Below are 27879 nucleotides of genomic sequence, written 5' to 3'. Positions count from 1 at the left end.
GTTCAAATATGTATTTGTATTTTCTCTAGGTGATACACACAGAAGGAATATATTTAGGTCAAACTCCTAATATTTAGGAAACACTGCAACTAAATTGATAGGCATGAGCTTTGTACATGCCCTTACACAATTCTTTATTCAAAGATTAAATACTGTGCATTTTTTTCTGCCAACCTGTGCTGAAATCATTGATGGCACTCACTAGCAGCTCCCCTGTCCTTTTTTTGTTTTCTGTTGATGCTTAAAGAATGACTGTTCAGGTTCTGCAGAATTTTTATTGCATGCTATTCAAACTTTTTCTGAAAAAAGATTATCAGTTCCCCCATGTACTTAGCTGTGATTGTTGACTTAGTAGCATGGAAGAGAACATTGATTTAACTGCATAGCAGTCTGTTAAGTAGCAGACTTTATTTCTTATTGGGAAACCTTGGAAAACTCAGAAGACTAGGTGAACGTTTTGTATTATCTTATTATGTTTTTCAGTAAACATTGGTTTATGCAGCACTGTGACTCTTTTCATGTTCAAATCACAGCTGCTGGAGCTCTAGGTCTTTAAACTTGAAAGCTATTTTAAAAAAACATAAATAAGCAGGTCATTACAAGCTACATTAGTGATAATCACTCCTTCCAATCTAGTCTGGAATGTTTTCTACTCTTTTTGGAGTCAAATAATTCTAAGCAGAGATCAAAATGTCACCCAGGCCCTTGAATACTGACATTCAGTAGCAGTAATGACTCTGAAAGAGATCTTGGTTGTACTTAACCTGATTGAAGAAACTGGCAGCTAAAGTGGTAACATCAGAGTCTTTCTAATATCTTCTTGTATTTCAGTAATTCCTATGACACTGGGAGATATTCCTATGTTCTTTATTTTGCCATGCTAAGATGCAAATAAGTAGACATGCTGGTTTTTATTCCCCAGAAAACACAGTATGTTGGCACCCTCTAGTCTTCAATGTAGTTATGAGGTAATAGTCCTGGGAAATAGCAGAACTGTGACAAAACAGAGTATTAAGCCTATATTCTCAAATCTCAAGACTAAACTCCAGTGCGAGCTCTATTTTGGCATACTAAAAAGCACTGATCCCTGACTTTGTACAATACCATGGTAGCACTTTGTGTCATGGAAGGTGATAGAAATTGAAAGTGTGTTTCATTTTCTCAAAAGCGTATGATAGAACAAATGAGACTTTAAAAGGTAAAGCTCTTAGTTTGGCTGTTTGAGCACAGGAGGTTTCAGCTCACACTTTGGTATGGTCTGTGTATGCACTAGGTTTGCAAAAGGACTCAGCAAACACAGGCTTAACCACTATAACCCTTACAGTTCATGAGTCTCAGAAGGCCTGTCTCAGGGAATCTCAGCTCATTTTAGAACTCATCAGCTTCATGTGTTGTAAGATTTATTGTAGTATAAAACACTGAACTCGTTTATACTTTCCTATCTGCAGTTTCTTTTGGTCCCACTCCGCTGCTTTTTTTTTTTTTTTTTTTTTGACTAAGAGCAAACCTGATTTATTGTATTTTGATAACATATGAACAAATTATTTCCTAGAGCAGTCTGCTCCCACCCTGGGCTGAAATGTTGGACCACATCATGTGAAACCTCAGCCTCTGCAAGCAGATGCACTGCTTTACCAAAAGCCATGTGTTAAATTGTGTTTATATTATGTACCTGGCAACAGAGCTGATGTCCATACTCATTATTCATGGAAAAAGGTTCTCATTAGTGAAACAACATGCACTGTTGCTGAGCTACATCATTATGGTTTCAGAGTTCAGTGTCTGTCAATAGAGTGAGGATGACCTAAATACTGTTGAATTCTGAAAATATTTTTGGCTCTGATTTAAGACATATCCATGTTATTTACAACAGAAATAGTTATGGCTGGGGGAGTTGGTCTGCTTGTAGTGATGTTTGGAGCAACTGATTTATTAATTTCCCTGGGTAGCCTGTTGCTTTAATACATATTATGTGATAACCTGGGCACTGTGTGAAAACTCAGACTTTTCTGGCAATTTAAAGTCAGGTTTAGAAAGAATGGGTGCCTCTGTGTTTAATTTTAGTGAATCAATGGTTCATCTCTAAACCTGTCCTTGCTTTCATTTTTTTAAAGTACAGTGTTTTCCAGTGAGACTAAAAGCCGCCTGGTTTGCAGGATGAACACCTTATACAGAACCTTCTCTCACATACCTCCTATTGCAGAGAAGAAGACCATGTTTCCATGCCAGAGTCCTAAATGCAGGGTTTACTAGAGACAATATTTTAGAGCAAAGGACACATGGAAAGGAAATTAGGTTTAAATACAAAATATCTTGTTCTGCTCTATGCTTTGACACTTTCCTGTTTGGTAATAGCTTGCTCAGGCAGAATCCAGCTTGAAATTAGCTTTCTATCAAAATGCAGGCCTTAGAAGAAACACTTCTGTCTTGGTTTGAAAAGACAGGTGTCTGCTAAGGAAGGCAGGCACATCCCTTGAAATGGAAAATGTAAACCCCTTCTCTCCAAATTATTACAATTTTGAAATTAAGGGCTTGGCTCCTTCCCCTGGGCGGAGCATCTCACAATGGAATGATGTAATTTTATCAGTCATGCTGTGACACTCAGTGGCCCATTAAAAGGAGGTATTTTCCAGAGGGAGCATTAGTTATGGAAGAGATAAAGAAAACTGCCCCACTGGTTTTAACAGGTGGCCATTAACAGCAGATAACTGCCTGACCTGGTTCTAATAGATGGCAATAGAATAAACACCCCCAGCTACCTCTTGCAACTGAAGACAACTTTAGAAACAGAGACTTCTCTTTCTTGGAATACTTATAACTTAGTGAAATCCTAACAGTAAACACAGAGAAGTGACTTTTCTAAAATGTAGCCAGTTCAGTGCTACTGTCTTTTCTCTGCCCCCTTCTGTCCAATTTCTTAATGTCCGTACAGATTTTGCATGTAAATTCTATTAATGTACAATCCTTTTGTAGATAGTTGCAGTTTGATGGAGCAATTGCATGCAGCTTTCAGTTACATTAGCTGTAGTCTCCAGGGGTTTTGTAGATAGTTTCATTACTTGCCAAGTTTATATTTGACATTTTGAAGTGTTCTAATTGCAATGAAGAGTTTTCTTCAGAGTTAAATATGTAGAAAGTGGCAACATGGAAGTGGACATTCCCTCATACACAGTATTTTATAACCCTTTTGTTTCTTTGAAAGAGGTATAATAAGAGAAACTTCCTTTCATTTATGGTTATACCAAGACCTAATCTACCTTCTACAAGAGACACAAATCAAGACCTCCAGTTTGTGTAACAGTAATATTGAAAGAATAGTTTGTCTTTGTTCCTATCACATCTTTTCCAGTTTCTTTTAAGGTAAATAATTTCTTCACTCCATATCAAAATCACTTGTCACTTCAGCTAGGTTTGAGCAACACTTTGTGTCTGTTCATACCATCTGGTTTCTTTTTTTTGCCATATGATTCTGTGGCATTTTTTGTTTTTTCTATTTATGCAAAAGCACAATAAGTCTAAAGTAATTATACTAGTCTTGCTCTCTTGAATTTTCTTAAACAGAAATTATTTCTTCCCCTCTACAGGCATTTAGGATTGAACTCTGTTAAGTTAAAAGTGGCTGACGCTTGGTCATCAATATGCTTGTCATCAAGAGTGGCATATGAAATGTTTAAAATCAGCAGTTGTAACTCTTTCCATATCTGAATAGTGTTAGTTTTAGTTGTGGTTTTGCAAAATAAAGATTTCCTGTGGTTTTCCCATTGTAACATAGGGGCTATGTATGTTTGATTGGGGTGTTTCCCATACTGAGAAAGAATGGCAAAAGTACAGAGAATCAGAAGTGGTTTTCATAAGCACAAGCACCATATTCATAGTTGTGCTCCCTCCAGCACATTTTCTACTACATGTTGTGGGAAAATGTGATCAGTGTTCTAATAGAATATTAGATATTTTTGATAGTGTTTTTCCCCTTATGTTCCTCTCATACTTTTCTTTAATGATTTCCATCACATTACTCTTATTTTTTACCATTTGTATCAGCTTAATTCACTTTCTTTCTTAATGTTTGTGTCTTTATAGATAACTGCATGTCTCTTCTGTCATCACTGATCCAGCCTGCACATATTTCTTTACTAGAATGCTTTCGATCTATAAGCAATTCTTCCTACCACCTGTGCAAACTAGAGAATAATTTGTGATTAGTGACTTACATGTTTGCATTTATTAATGACTAAAGCAATTGCAACACACCTGTCTCTGCATATTTAGAGCCTTCTACTGACTTAGTAGGCAGTTGCATCATTCCATATCCAGATTCGTAATTTTTTTGTTTGAGTTGCTATTGATAAGAACAATATTTCCCATGACCATTTCAGATTATATATGGGATACTCGGCATATCCATAGCATCTTTCCATCAGTTCAGACTCACAAGTAACTGCTTAAGAAGCAAATGAATAGTAAGAATTCACTTTCCTAGCCCTCCCCATATTGGGGCTTATTGAAAGAAAATGCTTATAATGTAGGTCTAGATTTTTGTATTCTGTGTAACAATATTGGGGCTTATTGAAAGGAAATGCTTATAATGTAGGTCTAGATTTTTGTATTCTGTGTAACAATACAAGCAATGAGAAAGAAGGAGAGTCTTTTCTAGATTGACACATCCATTTCTATTAAGTGAAAATGTCCTGATGGATTTGACAACAGAATAGCAGTCACATCTTTCAGCACATTGTAGGAGCTCCACAAGTAATCATAAGAGGGTGGGAAACAGAGTATGTGAAGATATTTTGCCAGATGGCTCAGAGAGCTGGACAGAGTCATTTATTAAAACTTCACTTTGGTTCTGACAGAGTACATATCTCCTAGGACTGGTTTGGACACATTTCCCTTGCTAAATTCAAGTTGTTACCAGATATAATTGTTTATATCTCTCTCTAAAATATCAGGGTGCAGTTTTGGAGGTGAAGCCAAAATTATAATTAAAGTGTTTTAGTCATAAACAAAAAGAAAAACACTTTTGAAAGCAAGTGGGCATGGACCTCTTAGGGCTGTCTCAGTTGGACTAGATGATATCCAGAGCTCATGTCCAATTCCAACCACTCTGTGGTTTTGTGATAAACATGAACATTTGTATCTATTTCTTCCATTGCTAGGGGTCTATAAGTATTATCCTCAAATAAGTACTGCTTGCTCTCTAGGAGCATAGTACTGGAAGAGGCCTCCTGGGTGAATCAGGGCCCCTGCTGTTGCATTCCCTGTATGATACTGCCCCTTCCATGAGCTGAGCAAGCTCCATCCTAGAATTAGTTGGGTTTTTTGCCCTGCTGTTCTACCTGGAAATTGCCCTCAAATGTTCCTTTCACAGAAACTTTCTTTTAATCTGCAGCCTAAATTTAATTCTGAACTCTTTATTCTTGTGCCAATGTTGTGCTTTACCTGAGCAACCCTTCTCTCCTGGTGTTCCATGTGGATCTGCATAGGTAACAGTTGGATCTTCTCTCCATCTTTATTTCATTTGGTTTGATATAAAAACAGTCCAATCCTGTTTGCTTTTGTTGTTCTTGACCGTGGGTGATCATGATCAGATTTGAGCACAACATTCTTTGAGAAATCTCATTTCTTCTGCAGAAAGGATTCAAATGGTGTATCTGAGCCTTAGCTCATCTCACCACATTTCTCTTCCTTGCAGATGCCAGCTGTTCATTGTGAATCATCTTGCAATCTATATGCACAGATGTTTCCAGCTCAGGAACACTTACTGTCTACTAGAAGATAGTGTTTTGTGATAGTGTGTTTTGTTTTAATACATTTAAAAGGCATTTCTGTTTACTATAAATATTTTTTAACTCCTAATGTTAAGGAAAACTCAATAAAAAGAGGGTTATTGTATGTGTTCAGAAATACTTTCTCTTCCTGTCACTGAAGATGTCTCATGCCTGTGTCTGTAGCTGTCTATTAGTGGAGTAATTAACATATCTGTCATCCAAACTGCTCTGCATACTGTTGATTTTAATTCTTTAGTCACTACAATTACATACTCCACTGAAATTATAGTTGCAATATATTACAGGGAAGTCTCCAACAGGATCTGTACATCTCATATTTGAAGTGCAAGTGCATAAAATGATAATAGGATTTAAGAGATAGCCTTTTCAAAGTGCTTCAATCATTCTGACAATGTTTTCTGTCTCACAGAATAACACTGTGCCGAGTTGCTTCGTTATTAATAAGTGAAGGATGGTGACTGCTGAAATAGGACTTGCTTGTCCTATTTAACTCCCTTCTGGAGCCCTATCTTGCAAGGCACATGAGTTCAGTGAATAACAAGTGTCTGTTTAATCCTGAAGTAACCAAGTTAGCGTGGTAATTTCGTCCTTCTAATCAAGTATAATTACAAACCAAGGGACAGATAGTTTCTTAGAGCATCAGTCAGTTTAGCTGCTCCTCACTTCTATGGTGGACTTACCTCAGTGCCTTGTGTTTGCTGTGCTGTATTTTCTGTTTGCTATAGGAAGTTATCAGTGTTTACAGAAGGGTTTGCAGAATCCAACCTTTACTGGGTTTGGTTTGTTGTGGTTTGGGGTTTTTTTCATGTAGCTGTAACCTTTAAATTTTTAATGCTGGATTATTTCAGCCTCAATACATGACTACTGGGTAGGTTACAGAATCACAGATTAAGCTGAGTTGGAAGGGACCTGTTGAACTCAAAATGTCTCTCAGACATTTTTAGAGGTTCCAGGCCCTGGTCAGGAGCATTTTAGACCCTGGCAGACAGCTGCAAACAGCTGTGATTTTGAGTTTGAGCTGTGGAATGAGTTACCAACTTTGGAGGTAGAACAAGCAGTCACAATGGGTTAGATAGTATAGTAAAAGTAGTTACTAAGTAGAGGGGAAAATTTTTTAGTATTGTATAGGGGGGTTTTAGCACCTGTACAGGAGGGTTTTTACTTTGTACATGGGGGTCAGAAGTTCTAAGATGGAGGAAAGTGGGCTGATCCTGTTCTTCCTCCTTCTTCTTCCTTGCCTCCATGTTCTTGGTGATGTTGGCATTCACAGATTGGTTTAGAGTTAGAAAAGCACCTTGTAAGATAGGTAGTAGGTATTGGGGGAAAACTGTAAACATATAACACATAATATATCATATAAAAGATAGCAGCAGCCCTGGGCGGGAGGGAGAAGAAGCAGACAGCAGACAGAGAGGATGTCAGGGTGTGTGTGTGCCTCTGCCTGGGCCGCTGACCAAGCAGCCGCAGCCCGCAGAGACAATCTTTTAGATAACTCACAATAAACTGCCTTGAGACCAAACAGCAAGAGGCTGCAGAGTCTTTCATTGGAAGCACGGGTTGGAGGAGAGACTTTACCACCACACAAGACCCCAGACCAAGCTTGGGGTTCTCACAGGGACGCACAAGGATCATCGAGTCCAACTCTTAGCCCTGCACAGGGCATCTCCAAGAATCACACCATGAGATAAAAAATGTGGAAGTCAATTCTCTGTAACAATGAGAACAAATATATCACTCAAGTCTGTTAAGCAGCATTTTTCTCTACCTTTTGAATGCATTGTGCCAATATGCTGGTAGAAAACATGTATAAACTAAGTATAATTAAGTATATTAAATAATGGGTTAAGTCAGGTTTATGATCCTGTGTGTCTCTGGAAGAGGATAAAATGGCTAGAGAGTCTCTGGTGAATGTGTGTTTTGGTCCAATATTTTCTTAAGAGGCAAAACACTTCATTTTACTCTAGGTCTTTAACTTCAATCTACTGGTTGGTTGCTTGCAAGTCAAATCCGTTATTACTTGAATAGCTGTCTTAACTTTTACAGCTGCCGCATACTTATATTAGACAGATGCTTCTTAGTAAAAACATGAAGAATGAAGTAGATAGCCCTTAGGTATTACTTAGATGTTTTGTGGACTATGGAAAAATCCAGGTATTCCAAATTATCTATATATTTATCTATAGAATAATGAATTCTTTCATTATGTCTCTATCATGTTACTCTTTGAACTAGTTCTCTAATGATACCAGTTGCTGTTTAAATAGCAGTTCTAGAGGTAATTAACACTCATTTTAAAGCCTGTATATCAGGTGGAAATATAAGAATCCATGTGACGTGGCAACATAAGTCCTAAGATTAGAAAGTATTCTGAATTCACATGCTAATTTTGTCTATGTCATGCTTACTCTTAAGTATCAATCAAACCCTTTTATTTCTGCACACTTTTATAAGTGTTCAAATGTTTAATTTTTTCCTTTCTTTTCAACAGATATAAGTTTACCAAAATCAGCAACAATATGCTACACAGCTGCATTGCTCAAAGCCAGAGCTGTCTCTGACAAGTAAGTGCTTAAGAACCACATTCCAGCAAAATTCCTGATTTAATGTAAGATTTTTCTTTGCTGAGCCCACACCCTAACAATCTGCTGATTTAGCAGAAAACTCAAGACCTCTGGTAAATTGATAAAATGACTTTTTATATAAAAAATCTGTAGTGATCAAACATTGCATTTGAGATGCTAAGGAAGAAGAAAAGAAGAGAAATAGCATAAATTCAGTTCTTGTTTCAGTTCTATATATACTATCTGGGTGAGCTTTGGCTTCCTAGATAGTATAGTGAAGATGCAACTGAAAAGGGTTGTGTGGCTGAACCTCTTCAACTTTGTGTAAACCTGACCACAAAAAGGTAAAAAACTAAATGTGGATGCAATGGTAACAATGTCATTTTACAAGTGCTGTTAGCAGAGTGCTCAACTAATTAAATAGCGGCAGGTGGATTTAGCATTATTATGTCAGGGATTCTGAGAGGTAGATGACGTTCATATTTTTAGAGACACAAATATCTGTTCATTCCTTTTATGTTTTTCTCTTGGGTCTCAACCTTCCAAGGTGCTGAGCACATCTAATTGATGCCTGTGGACTTGAGAGCACCAGCCCACTCTGAAAGGATGCTCAGCTCCTCGTGAGATGGAGCTCAAAAACCCCCATTCTGCTCTCAGATGCCTTCACACAAATCTCAGGCAGAGTTGTGTCTGTGCACCTGAGGGTCGAATGCCCCCTAAAGTTGAAAAGCAAGTGGAGTGGAAAGTCATTTTCTTGACTGACAACCTGACAGTTTTTGCTTTTAAAGTGTATGTACACATCAAGATCTAAGTAATTTTCTTTCATTCTTTTTATCCTGTAGATCGCCAGTACCTACTGCAACATCTTTCCTCCCTACACAGCGACTCCAGCTTGGGAGGGCAGGGCTAAGGTTGTCACAGCTTTCCCTGTGGTGTCTGCCTGCCAAGTACAGCTCTGGAGTTAGCCGTGGGGTGTGAGGTGAGAAAGAGATTGCATGGTCTGGTTTTTTATTCACTGGGGCAGATGATTTGCCCACAGTTTGGGCATGCTACCCTCAATGGTGCTGCAGACAGTAGACCACCTGCTACTGCTGCTGCATCGTGCTTCCATCTCAACCTGACCCAGGGGCATTGGGTTGGGAACCTTCCTAAAACTTCCCCAAACCTGTTTTTAATATAAACCCTCCAACAATAATTTGGCATTGGTTTTTTGGTCTTGTTATTTTTTCTTTTATTTTAATTTTTTTTTCTGCAGTTTCAGCCTTGAATATGCCCCTAGCAAGGTACTTAGAGCAAATTTAGGTTAGTGACAGAGAAGGGACTGTTTGAATTGACTTTCTGCCATGATTAGATACAAACATGCTTTCTGCTTCTGCTGGCATTTTTATTGGCCTTGATGTAGTAGATCACTCAGAGTTTCCACTTGCTATGGAAGTTTAGAGAGCATAGGAAAATTACTCAGTTTGGTTACATGGGCCCATGTTCTAGATTCTTTTCCTGACTTTTTCTTACTAGCATTTCTGACCTAATGTGTTTGTTTCTTTGCTTTTGTAGATTTTCTCCAGAGGCTGCCTCAAGGCGAGGGCTGAGTACTGCAGAGATGAATGCAGTAGAAGCTATTCACAGAGCAGTAGAATTTAATCCACATGTGCCAAAAGTGAGTATTGAGAAAACATCATTGTAGCTCTAACACTGCTGAGGATATAACTCCTGATTTTTGTGTTAGAGTAATGAGTGATGTTGTGGAAAAGAGTGAACAATGGAAAGGGAAAAAAGCTGATAGTACGCACAGTTTTTTGGTTTGCAATCTCATGTTCAGGACTGTTACACTTGAAATTTTAGCTGATGAGAATTTCACCAAATGCTGTGCTGCAGGCAGATTATGTATAAAGGTAGATTATTATTGCAAAATAGTCACTAAAGATTTTGTAGTTCAGAGTAGCATATTTTATTTGTTTTGATGATTGCATGTAAGAAAATGTTTCTGGCATGCTGTACAAAAGAACCTGTCTTTGGAATTCATGGTGTACTTTATATAATTTGCATTAGTAATTCCTTATGCAGCAACCTGTTGTTAAGTTTTGAGAATGCAAAGCTCAGAGATCAAGAATTGCTGAGAACTGCAAAGTTAAAAAAAAAAGGATTTGTGTTCTAATTCCCATACCTGCTCTCTGGGGTCTGTATCTCAGCAATAACAATGTTGTCAAGAGGTTGCTGAAGGCTAAAGGTGAATGTTTTTTGGCAATTGGACTTTTTCGCCTCTGAACTTCACCCCACAAACCTTTGGGCTAGTATTGCCCTTTGAAAGTGAGCAGCAGAAAACAGGGCTGTGTTAATGTACGGAGCCTATTCATTAGGTACAGTTGAACACCATGTCTGGGCAAGATAAACGCAAACCCTCTTCATATGTACACATGGATTGCAGAAAGTTAATTCTCATGCACTGCAGGAATGTTTTCTCTGTGAGCTTTGTTATGCCAACCATTAAATAGCTGTCTGAAAGTTAGGTTATTTGCTTAGTAAAATCATATAGATTCCCTCTACAGGCAGTGGAAAGAATGATCTGCCTTAGACATCTTTAGAAAGACTTCCTCAATGTTTCTACAGTGACTATGAAAGGAGAAACAGTTTTCTGTTTACTTTCTTCCATCCCAATGGTTCTTGCAACAAAACAACCGTTGGTATTTCTCTCCTGCCCAGTTGCCAGTTTAACTCTCTAGCGCAGTCCTGTTCTGGGTGAACTTTTCTAAATGTTTTACTGAAGCCTAGTTGGAGATCTTGCCAAGGAAAAATACTAGTTTAGCCTGTCATGAGCAGTCCTTGGGAGCCTGTTCCATTTTCCCCCACTTATCTCCATGTTATTGATAAATGTTTCCATCACAATCTCTTTTAAGTTCATATTGTTAATTGATTCCCTCTACTTTTCAAAGTCTGACACACTGAAATTGAAAATGTTTGTGAAATATAAATTACCAGAATGACAAGGTAATAATAGGAGCAGACTCCAGAGGTTGTTCTAGTTTGTTCTAGTTCATATTGTATCATTAAAACAGAATAGCCTAATACAGATTAATGTACAGGTGATTTCACACTCATTCCTGCTGCAATTAGCTAAAGGATATTAAGGTGTGAAGGTTCATTTTTGGTTATAGTTTTACACAGTGTGTGGATATTACACCACAACTTCCACTCAGTTGTAATTGAAGTCATATCCCATTTTTTTAAATGAAATGGGGATAAGTTTTAGCAAGCAGCATCACAAGAAATCTAACAGGGTCACAAAACGAATGTGTGTTCAGAGCTTCTCTAGGATTTAAACGTTAATGAGTCTTTTGTTCAGAGTGAGGAAGAAATAAACAAGAAAATGTGACAAATTACTTGCCATACTACACAAAAATTTAGGAGATAAACAGGGTTGTATTGCCACAGAAGCTGTAATTCCAACTGTAATTCCGGGTTTTTATGTACATACCATATAATGAAGAGTGCATAATTTGTGGTGTGGTTGGGGAAAAAGGTGTATGTATACACAGACACACAATTTCATCAATATCATTTATATGTGTCTGGGGCTTCCCTACTTGTATGTAACAGGACTATAAAAAGCTAATGCTGAAAAGCTACCACAGCTGTCTCTTGAACATTTTTCAGTTGTGGAACACCCTTCCTGAACTGATTTGCAGAGTTCTTTCCCTTCATTCAAACTCCTTCTGAAAAGCATTCCCTTCATTTCTGTGGTATATAAGACTAGAGGTGTTCATTAAAGAGAAAACAGATGATGGTCCATATATCTGATTGTTGAAAGTGAGCCAAAAGTATGTCCTGCAAACAGTTGTATGGGTTTGTATGTAAGCCAAGAGCTGAGTTGATTTGAAGAGAGTCTCTGCTGAATTATGCTGCATTTCAATCAAACAATTTAAATATTGATATTACTTTGAGAAATGCCAATTTTGTCTATAAACAATCTCTTAGAAGGATTGACAAACCATTGACTTAAACACTTTTAAAGATTCAACTGTTCTCTGTTACATCCCTTCTCATTTTTAAAATTTATTTTGATTTTCTTAGTAAGAATTGCATCTGTCTGTATGCTTGTATGATTTCTAGTAAGTTGTAGTTGCTAATAGAAACAAATAATGCAAACAAATTCATAGACCAGATGGGAAATTAATCTGTTCCACACACCCCATGATATTACAGAGAAACTATTTGAGATATGTTTGAGAGAGTTTTTAACTCTTCAGTGAGACGTTGATTTGTTGTTGTATTTCCAGCAGAAAGGCCAAACCTCTTAATTGCAAACCTCTTAATTGCAATGAGAATTTGAAAGGTGACCTAAAAGTGGCTTCACTAGGCATGAAGAAACCAATATTTTGGAACTTTCTTAAGCTCATTCCATTCATCCCACTGGGAAGATGAGAGTTCCTATTCAAACAATGTTAAATTCTCATATTCTGGCCTGGAAGGATGCTGTCACAGGTGCAGGAGTGACTGTTGTCTGTTTGCAACCTGAGCTGTAATTTCAGAGTCAAATTGCACAATTGAGGAAAAGAAGGAAACCTGTGTTAGGTTGATTTATTTTATAAAAGGTCACTGGAGTAATAGAGAATGCTAAAAGCACTTCCAGCAGGAGAGAATTAGGAGCCAGAGAGCTGTCAATATTGTGGAATAGATAATGTATACCTGATCGATTTAAGCAAGAGAAGTATAAATTCCACCCTGTTGTGTTTCATGTATACAAGGTCCATTGTCATTCTCCAAATGACATTAAACTCATTCTTGTATGTGTACAGAACGGCTGTAGCTGAGCTGTATCTATCACAAGGTCGTGTAACTGGCCCAGAAGCCCTCTGTAGAAGTACATGAAAACTACTCTTGTACTTCTAACTCCTAAATAGGATCTTTGATTGTTAGGTTAGAGGGAGAAAACAGAAGGGTCAGAAAAAGCAAAAAAAAAGACAATCCAAAAAAAATCAAGCCAGAACAACCCAGTGGCAAAGGACTAATTCAGCTATCTCATGATGGCAGAAATCATTATGCAACTCCAATATTTGCTTCCAACATCATTGGGGCTGGGTCACAGAATCATCAAATCAAAGAAAATGCCAGGGTTGGAAGGGACCCACAGGAATCATCAAGTCCAACTCCCGGCCCTGCACAGCACGATCCCCAAGAGTCACACTGTCTGTCCAAGAGCATTGTCAGAAAGCTTCAGGCTTGGTGCTGTGACCACTTCCCTGAGGAGCCTCCTGTTCCAGTGCTCAGCAAGTCCTGTCACTGGCCACAAGAGTGAAGAGACCATTATGACTGGAAGTTTCTAGGCTGTTGGTTTCTGAGCTGGTTCATTTTTTACAAGAGCAACATAAGCCCAGATGGTGATGGCATTTTATTTCTTGTTCTAGTTAAACTTCTTCATTTGTTCCTGAAAAAAAAATGCAGTTGGAGATGTATCAAGATACATCCTTCCATCTGGTATTGCCACTTGATTTCTTTTCAGTTGCTGATAACAAACAGTACATAAGAATCAAAACACATGTTTTCTTTTAATGCTCCTAGAAATACAACATTTCTTTCTGGTTTTTCTATCCCTACTAATAGTGACAGGTCATTGGGTTTGCTTGTATTTTTTCCTTTGGCTGAAACATTTGAATGTTGAAAACTTATTTTCTCATTTAATTTTGCAGAAAATACAGAAATAAAATTTAATGTTCTAAATTAATAAAACAGGTAGAAACCTGCAGCTCTTGTAGCTGTATTCCATTCTGCTCAACAAGTATAATGTGTGTTTTTAAAAGGGTGAGGCATTCATTAGGGCAGTGAATGTTTGCTGTATCCATGTCAGCCTGGCAGCTCCCTCTGTCTTGTCAGCTCTTTATGCTGTTCCCTCTATCACCCTTTAATCCCCTGGACTGCCTACTGAATTGCAGCTTCCTCCATTAATCCACCTGCTCTGCAGCTCTCTCAGATTTTTCTGAAAGAGTTTAGGGAAAATCCAGTATCACATTCAACTACTCTCACTGCAGTTTCTCCTCTTTTAATAGTTACCCACATCAGAAACATGTGATTTCTCCTTGAGGTATTTATTTATTCCCCAGCATTGACAGTTCTTCTTTTGATCATAAGCTCTCCAAATCTCTTACCTGCATGACAGCTCCATCAGACAAAAGGGTGACACTCTCTAGGACATCCTCCATAAAATCATGCTGTTGGTGCTCATTTCCCTCTAGCCTTTTCCTTTCCACAAGGTTGACTTTCAGTTGTCATTCCTTTCTTTTGCCTTCTTTTCTGCACCAGCACATCCTGTTCACAAAAGCCAGCATTTATCAGCGGTTGAGCAATGCTGACACCACCCATGCCCCCTTTTGCCTACGGTGCCAGGTTGCCTTCTCATGGGTGCCTGCAGTAGGAGGTTGTCAGTCCCTAAGTCCTGCAGTCCTCCTCCTTCCAGACCAGGCTGTAGCACAGGCTGAAATGGAGGGGCTTCACACTCCCTCCTTCACTGCCAGTAATCAGCTATACCTTTCCTTTCCCAGCCTTGTGCTAAGGCCTGCCTCACCTGCTGCCTTGTCTGTTAACTTGAACGGTCTGGTGGGGAGAACGTTTGATCTTGGGCATCCTGGAGGAGAGCGACAGTTTCCCTGTGCTGTGGAAGAGCATTCAGAACACAGCTGGGAAATGTCATACTCCTCAGGAGAACTGACAGACAGGAGCTGATTCAGCAGCTTGGTTCCTGTCTGTTCCTCCTTTTCTGTAAAGGATGCCAGCAAGGGCATCTTTACAGGAAAGGATTCATCTTTACCCTCTTCTGTTTCTTCCCCCTCCAATAACTGGAATGTAGCAGTATCAGTGATGTCTGCTGAACTGGTGTTAGTTGTCTGTCTAGTTAACTAGTTAGTCTAGTTCATGGAGGAGGGAGGAAAAATGAGGAGGGAGGAAAAATCACCGGCTTGAATAATGTATGAGAACTCTTATCTTTTCCTGTGTCATGAACCCTCTGTATGTTTCATTGGCTTCTGCTGGGTGGGGGGAGCCAGTTACGGGGAAATTTTCTGTGAAAATTGTTTGTGGGTTTCATCAGTAATGCTTTTCATTGTAATGACACATTCGACAGATTTCAAGTAGCAAGCTTAAAGGTCCTATACTTTTACCCCCACCTTCAGATATCAGGAATTTGTTATATTTTGTAACATTTTTACTTTGTAACTTGTTCTTAGCTACTTAGGTGGCTGCCAGTCTTGTATATTCATAGATCTCGCTACCAATTAATGGCAATACAGTAAATGCAGCAACCTGTGTGTGAACTATAAGAATTATATGTTTCCTTATAGAAAGATTTTTTGCCTCAAAATGCTTAAAGTCTATTTCATTTTATTATAAATGCTTTTAATTAAAAAGCTCTTGTAATTAAATTCCATTTTCTGCTTTGAGCCCTTTTTTTCATCTCTTTCAATAGGAGAGGTTTCATTTTGAATTTCTCTATAGTCCCCATACTACTCCTGTAGAGCAGAACCATCTGACAGCATATCTTAGTTTTTGAGAATAATTCAATAGCTGTCTTCCAGTGCAGTTGGTGATGGTACACATTTGAGGAAGCATTATGAGAAAATGTACTTTAGAGAAATAGTCCTTTCACTGTGCATTATAGAATTGCAGTCAGCTTTCTGTGTTTTGTATTGTCTCTGCAATAATTGTGCTCTGCTTTTTTATTTCAGTATCTACTAGAAATGAAAAGCCTAATTCTGCCCCCTGAACATATTCTGAAGAGAGGGGACAGTGAAGCAATAGCATATGCTTTCTTTCATCTTCAGCACTGGAAAAGAGTAGAGGGGGCATTAAACCTCTTACACTGTACATGGGAAGGCAGTAAGTAATCATCTTTCTTACAAAGGAGCTAATAAGATATTTTTGAAAAAAGTAATCGTTTTTGTCAAGTGTAGTATGTGAGAATTTTGGACACTGTTACATCCTCACCAGCATTGAAATATTTGAAATTTGAACTGAAAACACAAACTTCATTTAATGAGTGAAAGGGATTGGAAGTCTTGTGTTTGCTGTGTAGTACTGAACAAAATTTCCCAACTTCTTTGAGACATATTTTCTTGCTCATGGATAAGGAGATAATAATTTAACTTATTTCATTCCAGAGATTTATTTGTCATTATTTGAACAAATATTTTCAAACTGAGAATACATTCATATTGGACATAAACAAAAAATAATTTGCAGTAAGGGTAGTGAGGCACTGGAATAGATTGCCCAGAGAAGCTGTGGATGCGCCATCCCTCAAAATGTCCAAGAGTAGGTTGGATGGGCTTCAAGCAACTTGGTCTAGTGAAAGGTGCCCCTGTTCATGGCAGTGGAGTTGGAACTAAATTATCTTTAAAGATCTCTTCCAACCCACACCATTTTGTGATTCTGTGAATGTTTTGATATTTGGAAATTATGAGTGTGCCTTATAGGCAGATGTAGATTAATGTGTAACGTAAAGCAACGCTGTATTTTATGACTTTGTTCTTAAATGGACAAACTGGAGTGAATTCAGTGAAGGATTGCTGGGATGCATAGGGGACTGGAATATGTGATATAGGACAAAATGCTGAGGAAGGTGGTTTTGTTCAACTTTGAAAAGTCTCATGGTGGGTGAAGAGATAATCCAGTTGCTGTCTTCCACCACACAACAAAGAGATTATATGGAAGAGAGAGCCACAGTCTTCACAGAACAGCCTAGCATAAAGACAAGAAGCAATACACACAAGTTCAAAGCAGATAAATTTAATCCAGACCTAAGAAACATATTTTCACAGTGTGGGTCTCCTGCCCTAGAGATACCCGGAGCTCAGCTTGACATAGTTCTGAGCAAGTCAGAATAACTTGGAAATGACCCTACTTTGAGTGGGAGTGATCTATACTAGCTTTCTAGTATCTCTTATCTTGTCTTTGAGATGTGTTTTTTTACCAGATTTCAGGGAATTTAAAAGTACAACTTATAATCAGACTTTGTTGGCCTTTTTTCTGATGCAGTTTTTTTCCTTTATATAATCTAGTTCCCCATTTTTCTCTGCTTTATTCTATTCTTTATCATCCTTTCCATATGTTACTATACCAACTTGTTTGTGTGTGTGAATGTTTCACTATTTTTTGTCCTCATTTAGCTTTGATAGAAAAGATACTTTGATATTATACCATGATAATTCCTATAGAAATGCACTTAATACCTGTAGTGTAAAAGTGACTTACTATCTCAGTTACAGTATGAAATGACTTGAACTTGCCTAATTTGCAGTGTAGGCTCCCTGAGGATGCACTGGTTTATTTTCTAGGTGTATAGAACACCTAGCTCAGTAATCCATACCATTGCTGCCGGGGGTTTGCTCTGCTGCATTGTTCCCTGCTAGCTCTTCTCCCATTATTTCTCCCAGTCTATTATTTTCTCTGTCACAGGTTCATTTCCCATTGGTTTATTTTCAGTGATTTGCTTTTACGCAGTGTTCCTTCTTTTCTGGATTGTTGCAGAAGTCCTTTAGCTCAGGGTTCATTATTCCATCAGTAAAAGCAGTGTTTTGCAGGGAAGCCTGAGCAGATCTTCTTTTGCTTTGTTAGACTGGGGAGCCCCTGAAGGGCTTTGTACCAGGACCAGGTTTTGGCACAGGAGTCTGGCTGCCCTGCAGTTCTCCTGCCATTTAGGAAACAAGTCATCTGTGCCTGAAGGCAACATAGGGAATTCTCAGCTAACTACATTCCCCTTCTTATTATCTCCACATTCAGCAATCTGAACATGTAATTGAATAGCTAATAGCTGTATAATAGCCTGTAAAGATGTAAATGAATATCATTGCATAACTTCTGCAGAAAAATTCGTAATTCATTTTGTACAGTGACTTCAGAAAAGTACAAACAGTGCACGAGTCCTCAAAATTCTTATTCAAATTTTGTTCACACATGAAGACAGCCAGGGGTTTTAATGGTTTCACAGTGTCTATGCCAATAATCATAATGATTGGTCCATATCTTGGCATCTCTGCATAACTAAGTAAAAACCAGTGAAGACATGACAGAGAAGTTAAATGTAATTAAATACTAGTTTTAACCAACAGTTTACATATAATACATGGTCAGTTGCCCTTGCTTTCTTTCTATGCGTTTATTTGTAGTACAACTATAAAAGCCCAAGTGCCACCATTGTGTTTGGGCCACATTCTCTGTACAGGAGGTCTGTAGTTTCAAGTGTAACCAAGTTTCAAAAGTGTCTGGGGTGATGGTTTGTCACTATTGATTTCTAAGCTTGTGCTAAAATTCCTACTGTTTGAATGAGGAAAAGAAACCTAGGGGTTCCCAATTGCTCCAGTAGCTCTTGCAGCTGCAGTACATGGTGAGTGGAAAACTGCCTCTGTGCTACCTGAGTCAGTTAATGTAAAATAGGATCAGATAATAGCATAGGAGTAAGGCAGAGAAGTACCTACATAGACACAAACTGATACAGATAAACAAGAGCACTTCCTTCCATGGCTGATAACATTGCTAATATCCCATAGTTGGTCTTGTTCATGTCAAGCATGACTGCTTAAATTGAGTAAAATCTATCCAGATATTTTTCACTTGTTTTATAAAAGCAATGTCTTTACCTCACATTCTATTTTGATTAAAATCTTAATATTACTGTGGCTTAGGATTAGGCAGAAGAGGCTTGATTGTCTGTTTCAATATTAAGCCAAATTGGAAGGAAAAACTTGTGCTAGGGATTTTGAAGAAATGAGCACTGAACACATTCCACGTCTGTTTTTGTACAGACACTCAAGTTTGTTGTGTGTTAAGATCATACACAGCTTGGATTATTGTATTTTCCTTGGCTTTTTGGGTTGCTATGGAGAGAGGTGGTTAATGCTGGAAGAGCATTATAGCCCAGGTTGGTTTACAATCTTTTAGGATATCTGCCTTCTTTACTATTGTTTTAAATACAGCAATAAATAAAAAATACAGTAATACAATTTCACAAAAAATATAGCTAACATTATTTCAAATGCAATGTGCACAGCTGAAAATATTGGGGAACTGTGTATTTAAACTAATTCTTAAGTGGCCTTGTTAGTGAGAGATAATGGAGTGTTATTGTGTAGCAGTGGGCTGTACCTAACAACTTAAGTGTACAGTGCTTCTAGGACATCTGTTGGAGAAAATACTGCTTCAGTGACTGATGTTCATAGGAGTAGTGAGAATAACATGTTGATGACATTTTAACAGTGAAAATAATACATAGGATAATGGAAAAGGATGTCTTGATGCAAAGCTATATTTCTCTCAAGTATTCTGATGTTTCCATAAACCACACTCAGATGGCCTATGACTTCAGCACTGTCAAGATCTAGTAATCCATTTCCCTCCCTCTCTGTTACTATTTTCAATTTTAAAAATTCATAAGGTTAAGTATTACTTAATCGATGACCTGAAGATTTATATTGGAAACCTGACTTGATATGCTACATTTAGAAAGAATGCATGAGAGGAAACTGGGTTTAATAATTTAGTACTAATCTTTGATTGCCAAATAGAAAATGAAAACATGACTGTTGGAAAACTGGTCCTCAGAGCTCATGTCATGAGTGTTACCTGGCTTGCTGGAGTGTAATGGAAAAAGAGTAGTGTATTTTTTCCATTAAAGATTTCTATTATTCTTGATGCACAGAGACTGTGAGTATTGGCTTGGCTGTTCATTTTTGTAGGCTATACCTGTTATATCAGATACACTTCTTTCCCCTGAAATTAAAAATTCTGCAGCCTAAAAGCCTAAGACAAAATGTATAAATATGGAAGGATAATGGGCTTTGATTATGCAAACATTTTTGTATGTCCTTTTAATGTGGTCTCACCTGACATTCATGAACATTGTTTCAAGAATAAAAACAAACATAGGAGTTTTTGTGATTAAAAGCTCAATGTAGATTTCTATTTTGGCATTTCGTTAAGCAATTTATATGCTGTTTGGAACCAAATATAAGCGTTTTGTCTGTGTTTGTTTTTCAGAATTGCAAGTATTTGTAAGTATGACTGCCACACTCACAGTAACTTATACACCATGTGTTCTTTTCAGCTTTCAGAATGATCCCCTATCCACTGGAAAAAGGACATCTTTTCTACCCTTACCCTATTTGTACAGAAACTGCAGATAGAGAACTACTACCATGTATGTTCAATGTTTTTCTTCTTATGATTGACACCAAAGAATTGTTTACCTGAGTCTTGCAGCACGGGTCTCCTTTGATGCCTTTTAAATTGAGTACACTGGATTAGAATAACCAGATGGACAGTGAGCCTCTGGAGCTCCCGTGACGGTTCAAGAGGCAGGTCCTCAGCATAGTTTATAACAATTAGCTGTATTTAGTATTTTTGACAGCTTACAGACAGGGAGAGATATTGCCCAAGAGATCCAAATCAGTTAGATCTTGCTATTGTCTCTTGCCAAGACACTGATCTTTCATCTAGATTAACATCCCATCAAACCAAAAGCACAGTGTCACAGCCTTGTTAATCCTTGGTAGACGCATGAGCTACTTAAATTCCAAGGCAAAATCCAACTTGCTTGAGGACAGCTGGATCATTACTGCAGCTAGTACTCATGACAGGCTGTGCTTGCAGTTTCCAAAAAGCAGTCTTTAATAACAAGAAAGAGTTTTCTTCATGTTACGGCATGTGTACTATTACGAAGAGACTGTGAAGTCATCTCGGCCAATTTTATGTGCGTTTATAGCGTGTGTTAGGAAAGTGCCAGCAGTGTTCCCAGATACAGATATAAACAGAGATCCAGCCCTCAAGAAGCACTACAGTCTAAGCTAATGAGACTCATTGCAGTGCATGCAGTGAAGCACAAGAATGCAGAGGAAGAGCCAAAGCAGCCAATCTTGCAGTTACACTTCATTCCCACATGTACTCTCTGTGGGACTTTGCGTGAGCATGAGTGGAACACACACAAGTTTGCAGGGTCAGGGCAGGGGAGAGAAATAAAAGTTTATCCAAGGAAGATGATTCTTCTCTCACCTTCTTTCTCCCAAAGAAGGAATAAAGAAAAATTTGTTCTGGAACAAGTAAAATGAAGCCTGCTTCTGCTGGGAAAGCTGGGTATTTGCATCCTTTGTAGTCTTTCATTCACAAGGTCTTTGGTTTGGGCTGAAAGAGATGTTGCCTCTTTTTATAAGCCTACATGAGTAGACATTAGGTGAGAATAATACAGCGAAAATCCACTCATTGCAAGTCTTTCCTTCACAGCACATTCTTGCTGATATTACGCAGAAATCCTTGGCAACTGACAGTATCTCCCCACCCCATTATAATCATCCTAATTATAACAACACCTCTCAGAGTGCTCTGCTTGCTTTACTCAGAGGGATGCTGAGCTGGGGAGGGTGGAGTGTCTGGAGATTTAGGAATGACAAAGTCATGCTGAATACCTCAGCAATCTTTTTTTAGATGCAAAACTAATTGTTCTTGTCAAATGTTACAAGCTAACAGCAGGACTCTTTAACAGCATATGCAGGCAGTGTGTTCTGCTCTGGCAGTTATGGGAAATGCCTTTCACTGCAAAATCTCCTGGGGTAGAGGAGGGAAGGGTTTAGAACACCATGACATACACAGGTGGGTTAGAGGGGTTTTGCATACCTGTCCACACCCTTTAATTGTGTGTGTTTTATGGGAGAGTCAGCTAGATATATCAGAACACAGCAATCTGATAGGCTCTCCAAATTAAAAATGTCAATTACAAAAGTTTTGCCCTGACTGGATAACAGATTGGAACAGCAGACTTGTGCCTGTGTGAAAAGGCAGTGCAAGAATAGTGCAAGCAATCCTAGACTTACAAAGTCCATGTTCTGGTATTTCTGATCTCTGCATTTATTTTAAATCAAAGAGAAGTTGTAATCTATCCCTGCTGTTCTTTTGTTTTTTTTTTTTTTTTAACTGATCAAACTAGCAGACTCAAGAGTCATACATATTTCTGGTTTTTAATATTTTAATTTAAACTCTTATGAATTCCTGCTTTTGGTTTCAAGAACCACTCCACTCTGAATGAATGCAATCTTGAATGTTTCTGGATTACCCTGTGTTTATGTAGTCTGCAAGTACAAAGACATAAGAGCTGATGACTGAAGCAAAGAAAGTAGGCAACGTGGAAGAGTCATGTTTCATATATATGAATAGCCATAGAATTTGAGTCTATATGAAGCCTTAAGGTTGGTCCTATATGAGAAGAAAATGTTTCAAAGTTTGCATTTATCTTGACTGTAGCTCTAAACTACAGACTGAAGGAATGAAACAGACAGGTAAGAGTCCACCTGACCTTTTGCCAGGGTAGACAAAATTTTCACCCTGAATCTGAGCTGCCATAAAAGTTTAAGGGTTATATCCTTCTGGTAAAATATTCATTATCTTCTTCTAACCCTTTTAGTCATCTCAGTGCTGTTTTTTCTAAGGCCAATGAAGGATTTTTTATCTCAGAGTCAAGGAAATGTCTGTATTCCTATCGGATTCCTATATTAACAAACACCTTAAAAATTCACTGTTTATTTAATTTCCAGGTTTTAAAATATATGCTTATATGTCCTGCTCTTAGGATAATTTTTCTGTCTCTGCAGATAAAACCCTCAGAATTTACAGTTACAAAGGCTGTAGTTTTACAGCCTGCTTTAACTGGTCTGCAGCAATGCTTCATATGGTTGGGCTCACTGCTGCTTCCGGGCACATTTCTGAACTCTTCGTGTATCAGCATTAGCAAATATGCAGCCATGGGGTTAGTTAATGATGTACATTTTAAAAAAATTAAAAATGTTTTATTTCTAAGTCTGTTTTCTGGGATTAGCTGTTGCAGAACTGCATGATAGTTGTTGCTGACACAAGGAAGACGAAAGTGATGTGGACATAGCACCAGAGTAAACCAGAAATGTGATCTTTAGAGACAATTATTTGGCAGACAACTGACACAACAATAATGTCCTTAGATGTATCAGACCTTCCATTTTCTTCCTTCTTCAAAAGCATCTTTGTCTGTCTCTGGTTGTTCAAATTATGTAAGAACATTCATTTGGTTTTGCTTGCTGTTGTGTTTTGGTTTTTTTCAATGTATAATGCCTTCCCCTTCTCATATCTTTTTCTACAGCATTTCATGAGGTTTCAGTTTATCCCAAGAAAGAGCTTCCCTTCTTCATCCTCTTCACTGCTGGACTCTGTTCTTTCACAGCCATGCTCGCCCTCCTGACACATCAGTTCCCAGAGCTCATGGGGGTCTTCGCAAAAGCTGTGAGTATTCTTTGCTGCTGCTCCCTTCTGGTAAATAAAGACACCAATGCAGGAAAAGCTGAATTAAATACTTCCAGGTATTAAATATCTGCCTACTCAGAAGCATCAGTCCATATCTGAGCAGGGGATATATGCACAACTGTAAAGGTTGCTAATCAGTAAGAAGAGCTACTTGTCTTCTCTGGTTTATATGGCTCTCTTCTTAGATTTGATATCTTGCGATTTTGCCAAAAAAAAAGGGCTTGGTGGGAGAAATTAATATCTGTATTTTCATATATAATCCATTAAAATAAACTAATAACAGTTCATTCTTGGTAATTAGAACCCCTCTATTTTGTGTAGAGTCATAATGGCTGATGTGATTTCGAGTGCAATAGAAACTCTCAGTATGAGCAGAAATAGAGTGTACTGTTAACCAGGACAAATTTCTGTGTTTTTTCCCTGAACTGCCAAGGAGGAAGTTGTCTCAATATTTCCCTCATAACTTTCCTGAACTACATCCAGAGAAGTCTCTCCTAATTCTGCTTTTTTAATCCACTAAGGATTAATAAATTTTGGAGAATGAGGGGGAAGAGCCATGAATTATTCTAAACCAAACTTTTTTCTTTGCAAAACCAAGAACATGAATGCTCCAGCATGCTAGGAGATGAAAAATCCACTAACAGAAAAGCTCTAGGATAGTAAAAAATTCCTTCTCCAGTAGATACTATCTTCCATTGTAATACATTTTCTCAAATATATTTGTCTCTGTTTTAGGTCTCATGTTTCCAAACTGGTCTCCTGGCTTTGTTTTTAATGTCTTTGGTACTTTTTATTTGGGGGTATAGGGAGCAGGGTGGAGGAGGCCAGGCTGAAAGGTTTTGGCAAATTCCAGATTGTCAGTACTCTTTCAACCCCCTTTGCAGGTGAGCTGGGTCTTCTGTTAACCCAGGCCTGTGAGCAGGGTCTGGTGCAGCAGCAGTTCATGCAACAAGAATTTTTTCATTAGCTCTAGAAGACACAAAATAAGATTGATTATAGCAGAAGATACCTCTTCTTTCAGCAAAAAGTGCTGAAACATACCTGAAGTAATATTACTCATTCTTGTTTTTCAAGTGTGTATATAGGTGTTAGGTAAACAGTAAGTGTTTAACTTGAGCATATGATCATTAACTTCTCTGTAAGGCTTTTCTTGGATTCAGTGATTGGAATTTCTGTTCCTTAGTTACTGAAGTTACTGAAATGTATGACCCTCGTTTGGCTCTTTCAATCAAATCTTTAGTTTTCTGATACTGTCACAGTTGTAGATCCCAAATCTGTCCCTGTTACCCTTGTTCCTATGTTTATCAGCCTTATATCCTGAACAAAGAATATATGCTGGCAGCATTATGAGATTTTATGCTTAGTTCTTCTGCCACAGAAGAAGTTAACATGTACTTCTCAAATGTATTAATAATAAATTAATATTAATATGTATTTCAATATGTATTTCAGGAGTGCTCCAAATACCTGAGTTCTGTGACATGTAGCTGCCAGTGTTTTTTTTCTTGTGATAAAATGTCCTCCATCTTGATTTTTTTCACAGGCCTGTCTGAACACTAATATATTGAAGACTCTGAATGTTATGTTCTGTACTAAAGAGATGATGTTAAGATAAATTTTGGTCAGTGATGCAGAATATATTAGTATAAATTACAGTTAGTGATGCTTCAGTGTATAGGGCAGATCTATAGATAACCCTGAACCATTTTAAACCTGAATCTCAAGACACAATGTTTGTCTCTGTGAGGTGGTCTGGCATGGTCCTGTTATGAAAAAGCCTCTCTTTCTCTTCACTAGGTTTTGGCTAGGTTAATGGCTTTAGTATGAGCTTCATTCTAGGATGTGAGATGTGTGGAAACTTTTGTAGTTCATCACTTTGATCTTTGTACAGGTGGGCTCTGGCTTTCTTTACTGCAAAATCCATAAATCTCTGTATGTGCAAGGTTCAAGAATTTGAAAGTCTTTATGTGTGAATTATTTCATTTTGATCATGCTGGAGGATTTTACAGAGGAACACAGCAAGAATATCTTATCTTATTGGACAACTTTCTCTTGAAAGATTGTCTCCTGGATTTTGATCTGAATGTGTATCTGATTTCTTTGCAGTTTCTCAGCACCCTCTTTGCCCCTTTAAATTTTGTGATGGAGAAAGTAGAAAGTATCCTGCCCTCCAGCCTGTGGCACCAGCTGACAAGGATCTGAGGGAGCATGCCCGCTGACTGACTGCTATGACATCTTCTGTTCCAACTTTTTGTTGACCACAGGAAAGCATGATAAAAAAGGGAAGCAGTTATAAGACTTAAAAACTCTTCATGGATTGTCTGTTCTCATATAAAACCTGTTTTGTTGTACAAAATACATTGATGTTAGGTTCTATTATATTTTGCCTTCAGAAAAGAAAAAAATAAACTTTTGTGTATTGTAGCATTGCTGTCTTCCGATTTTTTCAGAACACAGATCCTAGGGTTTGGTTTTTAAACCTGTGGTATCTGTTTGGTCATAGCTAGGGTGTAGCTACGCATTAAGGTAATGAAACGTACTGATTATGTTATAATTAAGCAACATTGTCCCTGCCTTTTCTTGTGAAGTTCAATTAGGGTGAGACCCTCACTTCTGCAGTCTAGATGAGGCTTCTAGACAGTTGAAGCTCCTGCTTAAAGCAGCTTTAGGCTCTCCAAGCAGTTTGGATGGCAGACTTGGCTTCTGATTCCCATCTCTGCACAGAGGTCACCATATCCTCATTTGAATTTTCTTGACAGATTTTCTTCACACTCCTGGTGTTTTAGGTACCTTCTAAAGGCTCATTAGTAAAATGGGGGTTAGTTCATGCACAATTAATAGAGAGGTTGATGTTTCACTATTAGTGTTCACCTCAGGAAGTCTTATCATTGTGCTGTGACTGTTTAGACCAAGTATAAATTTATGACTTAGCCACCGTTGATGGGAACTTCCGAGGCCAGCTCTAAAATGAAGATTTTGGTCTGGAAGTTGAAGGAAGTCATCCTCTCTGTCAAGAATTAAAAGTGCATCCTTAGAGATGCCTCAAGGTTTTTTTTCCCCAGTTCACTTTCTCGATAAGGAAGCATAACACTGATGCTGTGGATCAAAAATGCCACTTTACCATTTCAGCTTCGCTGTTGCTCTCAAAATGCTGAGCAGTTTAAGGGACTGTGATCACTAGCAGATGAGTTTATCAGTGAGGAAATTAGTGAGCAGAGACAAAACTCCCAGTACTAGAATTGGTATAAAAGGAAAGTGTTTCTTAACAATTGAAGATTCATTACATTATTTTCTGTTCACTTGATCACAGACACATTAGTCTAGTAGAAGACAGATGTTTGTTCAAGTGAGCAGAAGTACCATGTAAACCCTGCTATGCTACAAGATTAAAAAAGGCAGCCCCACACCAGGAGAAATCAGCTGTAAGAGACCTGGGCAAGCCCCAAGGTCTAGAGGACGAGAGAGCCCCACAGACAAATGTTAGACCTGGTGAGGCTGTTGGGGGTTTCCATACAGGTTTGTAATAGCTGGCTATTACTCCTGCAAAACAATTCACTGTAATGTTGAAATTAGTCTGGGTTGCAGTTAATGTAGGATGTGGCATAAGATTAGAGGTAGTAGATTGTGAGTGGATAAGCATGTGGAAGTATGAAATGGACCAATATTTGAGTTGTCCTTTTTTCATCTGAATTGCTAGAACAGCCACAGAAAACACCCTCACAGCAAGAGCTGCTGTCTATCTCCAGCTGAAAAACTAGGGATAACCATTCTGATTTGTTTGCCTCAAAACAGCACTGTCAGAATTATTTAAGGCTGCTGAAAATTAGAAGGATCAGGCATAGTCAGCTCTTGTCCTGTGCTGCTTTGTATCACTTATTTCCAGCCACCCATACCCTACATTTCAGAAGAATAAATTGCTGTGATTCACAGTCCTAAATGTAAATGTGCTTGCATTTGCACATCAGTGTGTACTAGCTACAAAGTGTATACTAGCTACAAAGCTCCATGTTTGTCAGCAGCTGAGGTTGTAGTTTGGCCTTCTGTACAAAGATATTATGATCTGTGTGGGAATTGCTATCTGTATTACTCTGATAAAAAGGAATGCTTAACTCCTAGAAGAATCACATGCTTTCCTTGAACTATGGGGGGGAATATTTAAGAATTCAAAAATACCTTTATGCAATTTTATTTCTACTAATTCTAGTACCTATCTCCCTAATAAGCAGTAA

The 27879-nt window shown here is 38.1% G+C and overlaps 1 protein-coding gene and 1 long non-coding RNA gene across 13 annotated transcripts in view; both read left to right on the top strand.

The window, feature by feature from the left end:
- Positions 1-26074, top strand: part of ST7 (suppression of tumorigenicity 7) — a 133443-nt gene extending 107369 nt beyond the window's left edge. For 9 of the 12 annotated variants that reach the window (XM_085568311.1, XM_021553502.4, XM_085568319.1 and 6 more), the window contains 6 exons: positions 8278-8350; positions 9905-10007; positions 16063-16213; positions 20436-20528; positions 23490-23629; positions 25757-26074. In XM_085568311.1, the coding sequence (XP_085424437.1) occupies positions 8278-8350; positions 9905-10007; positions 16063-16213; positions 20436-20528; positions 23490-23629; positions 25757-25852 (656 nt within the window). In that variant the 3' untranslated portion in view covers positions 25853-26074. The remainder of the gene's footprint in view (positions 1-8277; positions 8351-9904; positions 10008-16062; positions 16214-20435; positions 20529-23489; positions 23630-25756) is intronic. The other 3 variants (XM_085568313.1, XM_085568317.1, XM_085568320.1) reach the window with 2 other exon arrangements.
- LOC146763448 (uncharacterized) lies at positions 3-7378 on the top strand. Its single transcript, XR_014951794.1, has 2 exons — positions 3-4526; positions 4592-7378. It is a non-coding gene; the product is annotated as an uncharacterized LOC146763448 (long non-coding RNA).
- Positions 26075-27879: the final 1805 nt, after the last annotated feature.

This window comes from Lonchura striata, chromosome 1A (assembly GCF_050655825.1).
Source record: "Lonchura striata isolate lonStrDom1 chromosome 1A, ASM5065582v1, whole genome shotgun sequence".
NCBI lineage: Eukaryota > Metazoa > Chordata > Aves > Passeriformes > Estrildidae > Lonchura > Lonchura striata.
The sequence above is the reverse complement of the archived record's forward strand: the minus strand, read 5'-3'. Positions and strand labels throughout refer to the sequence as shown.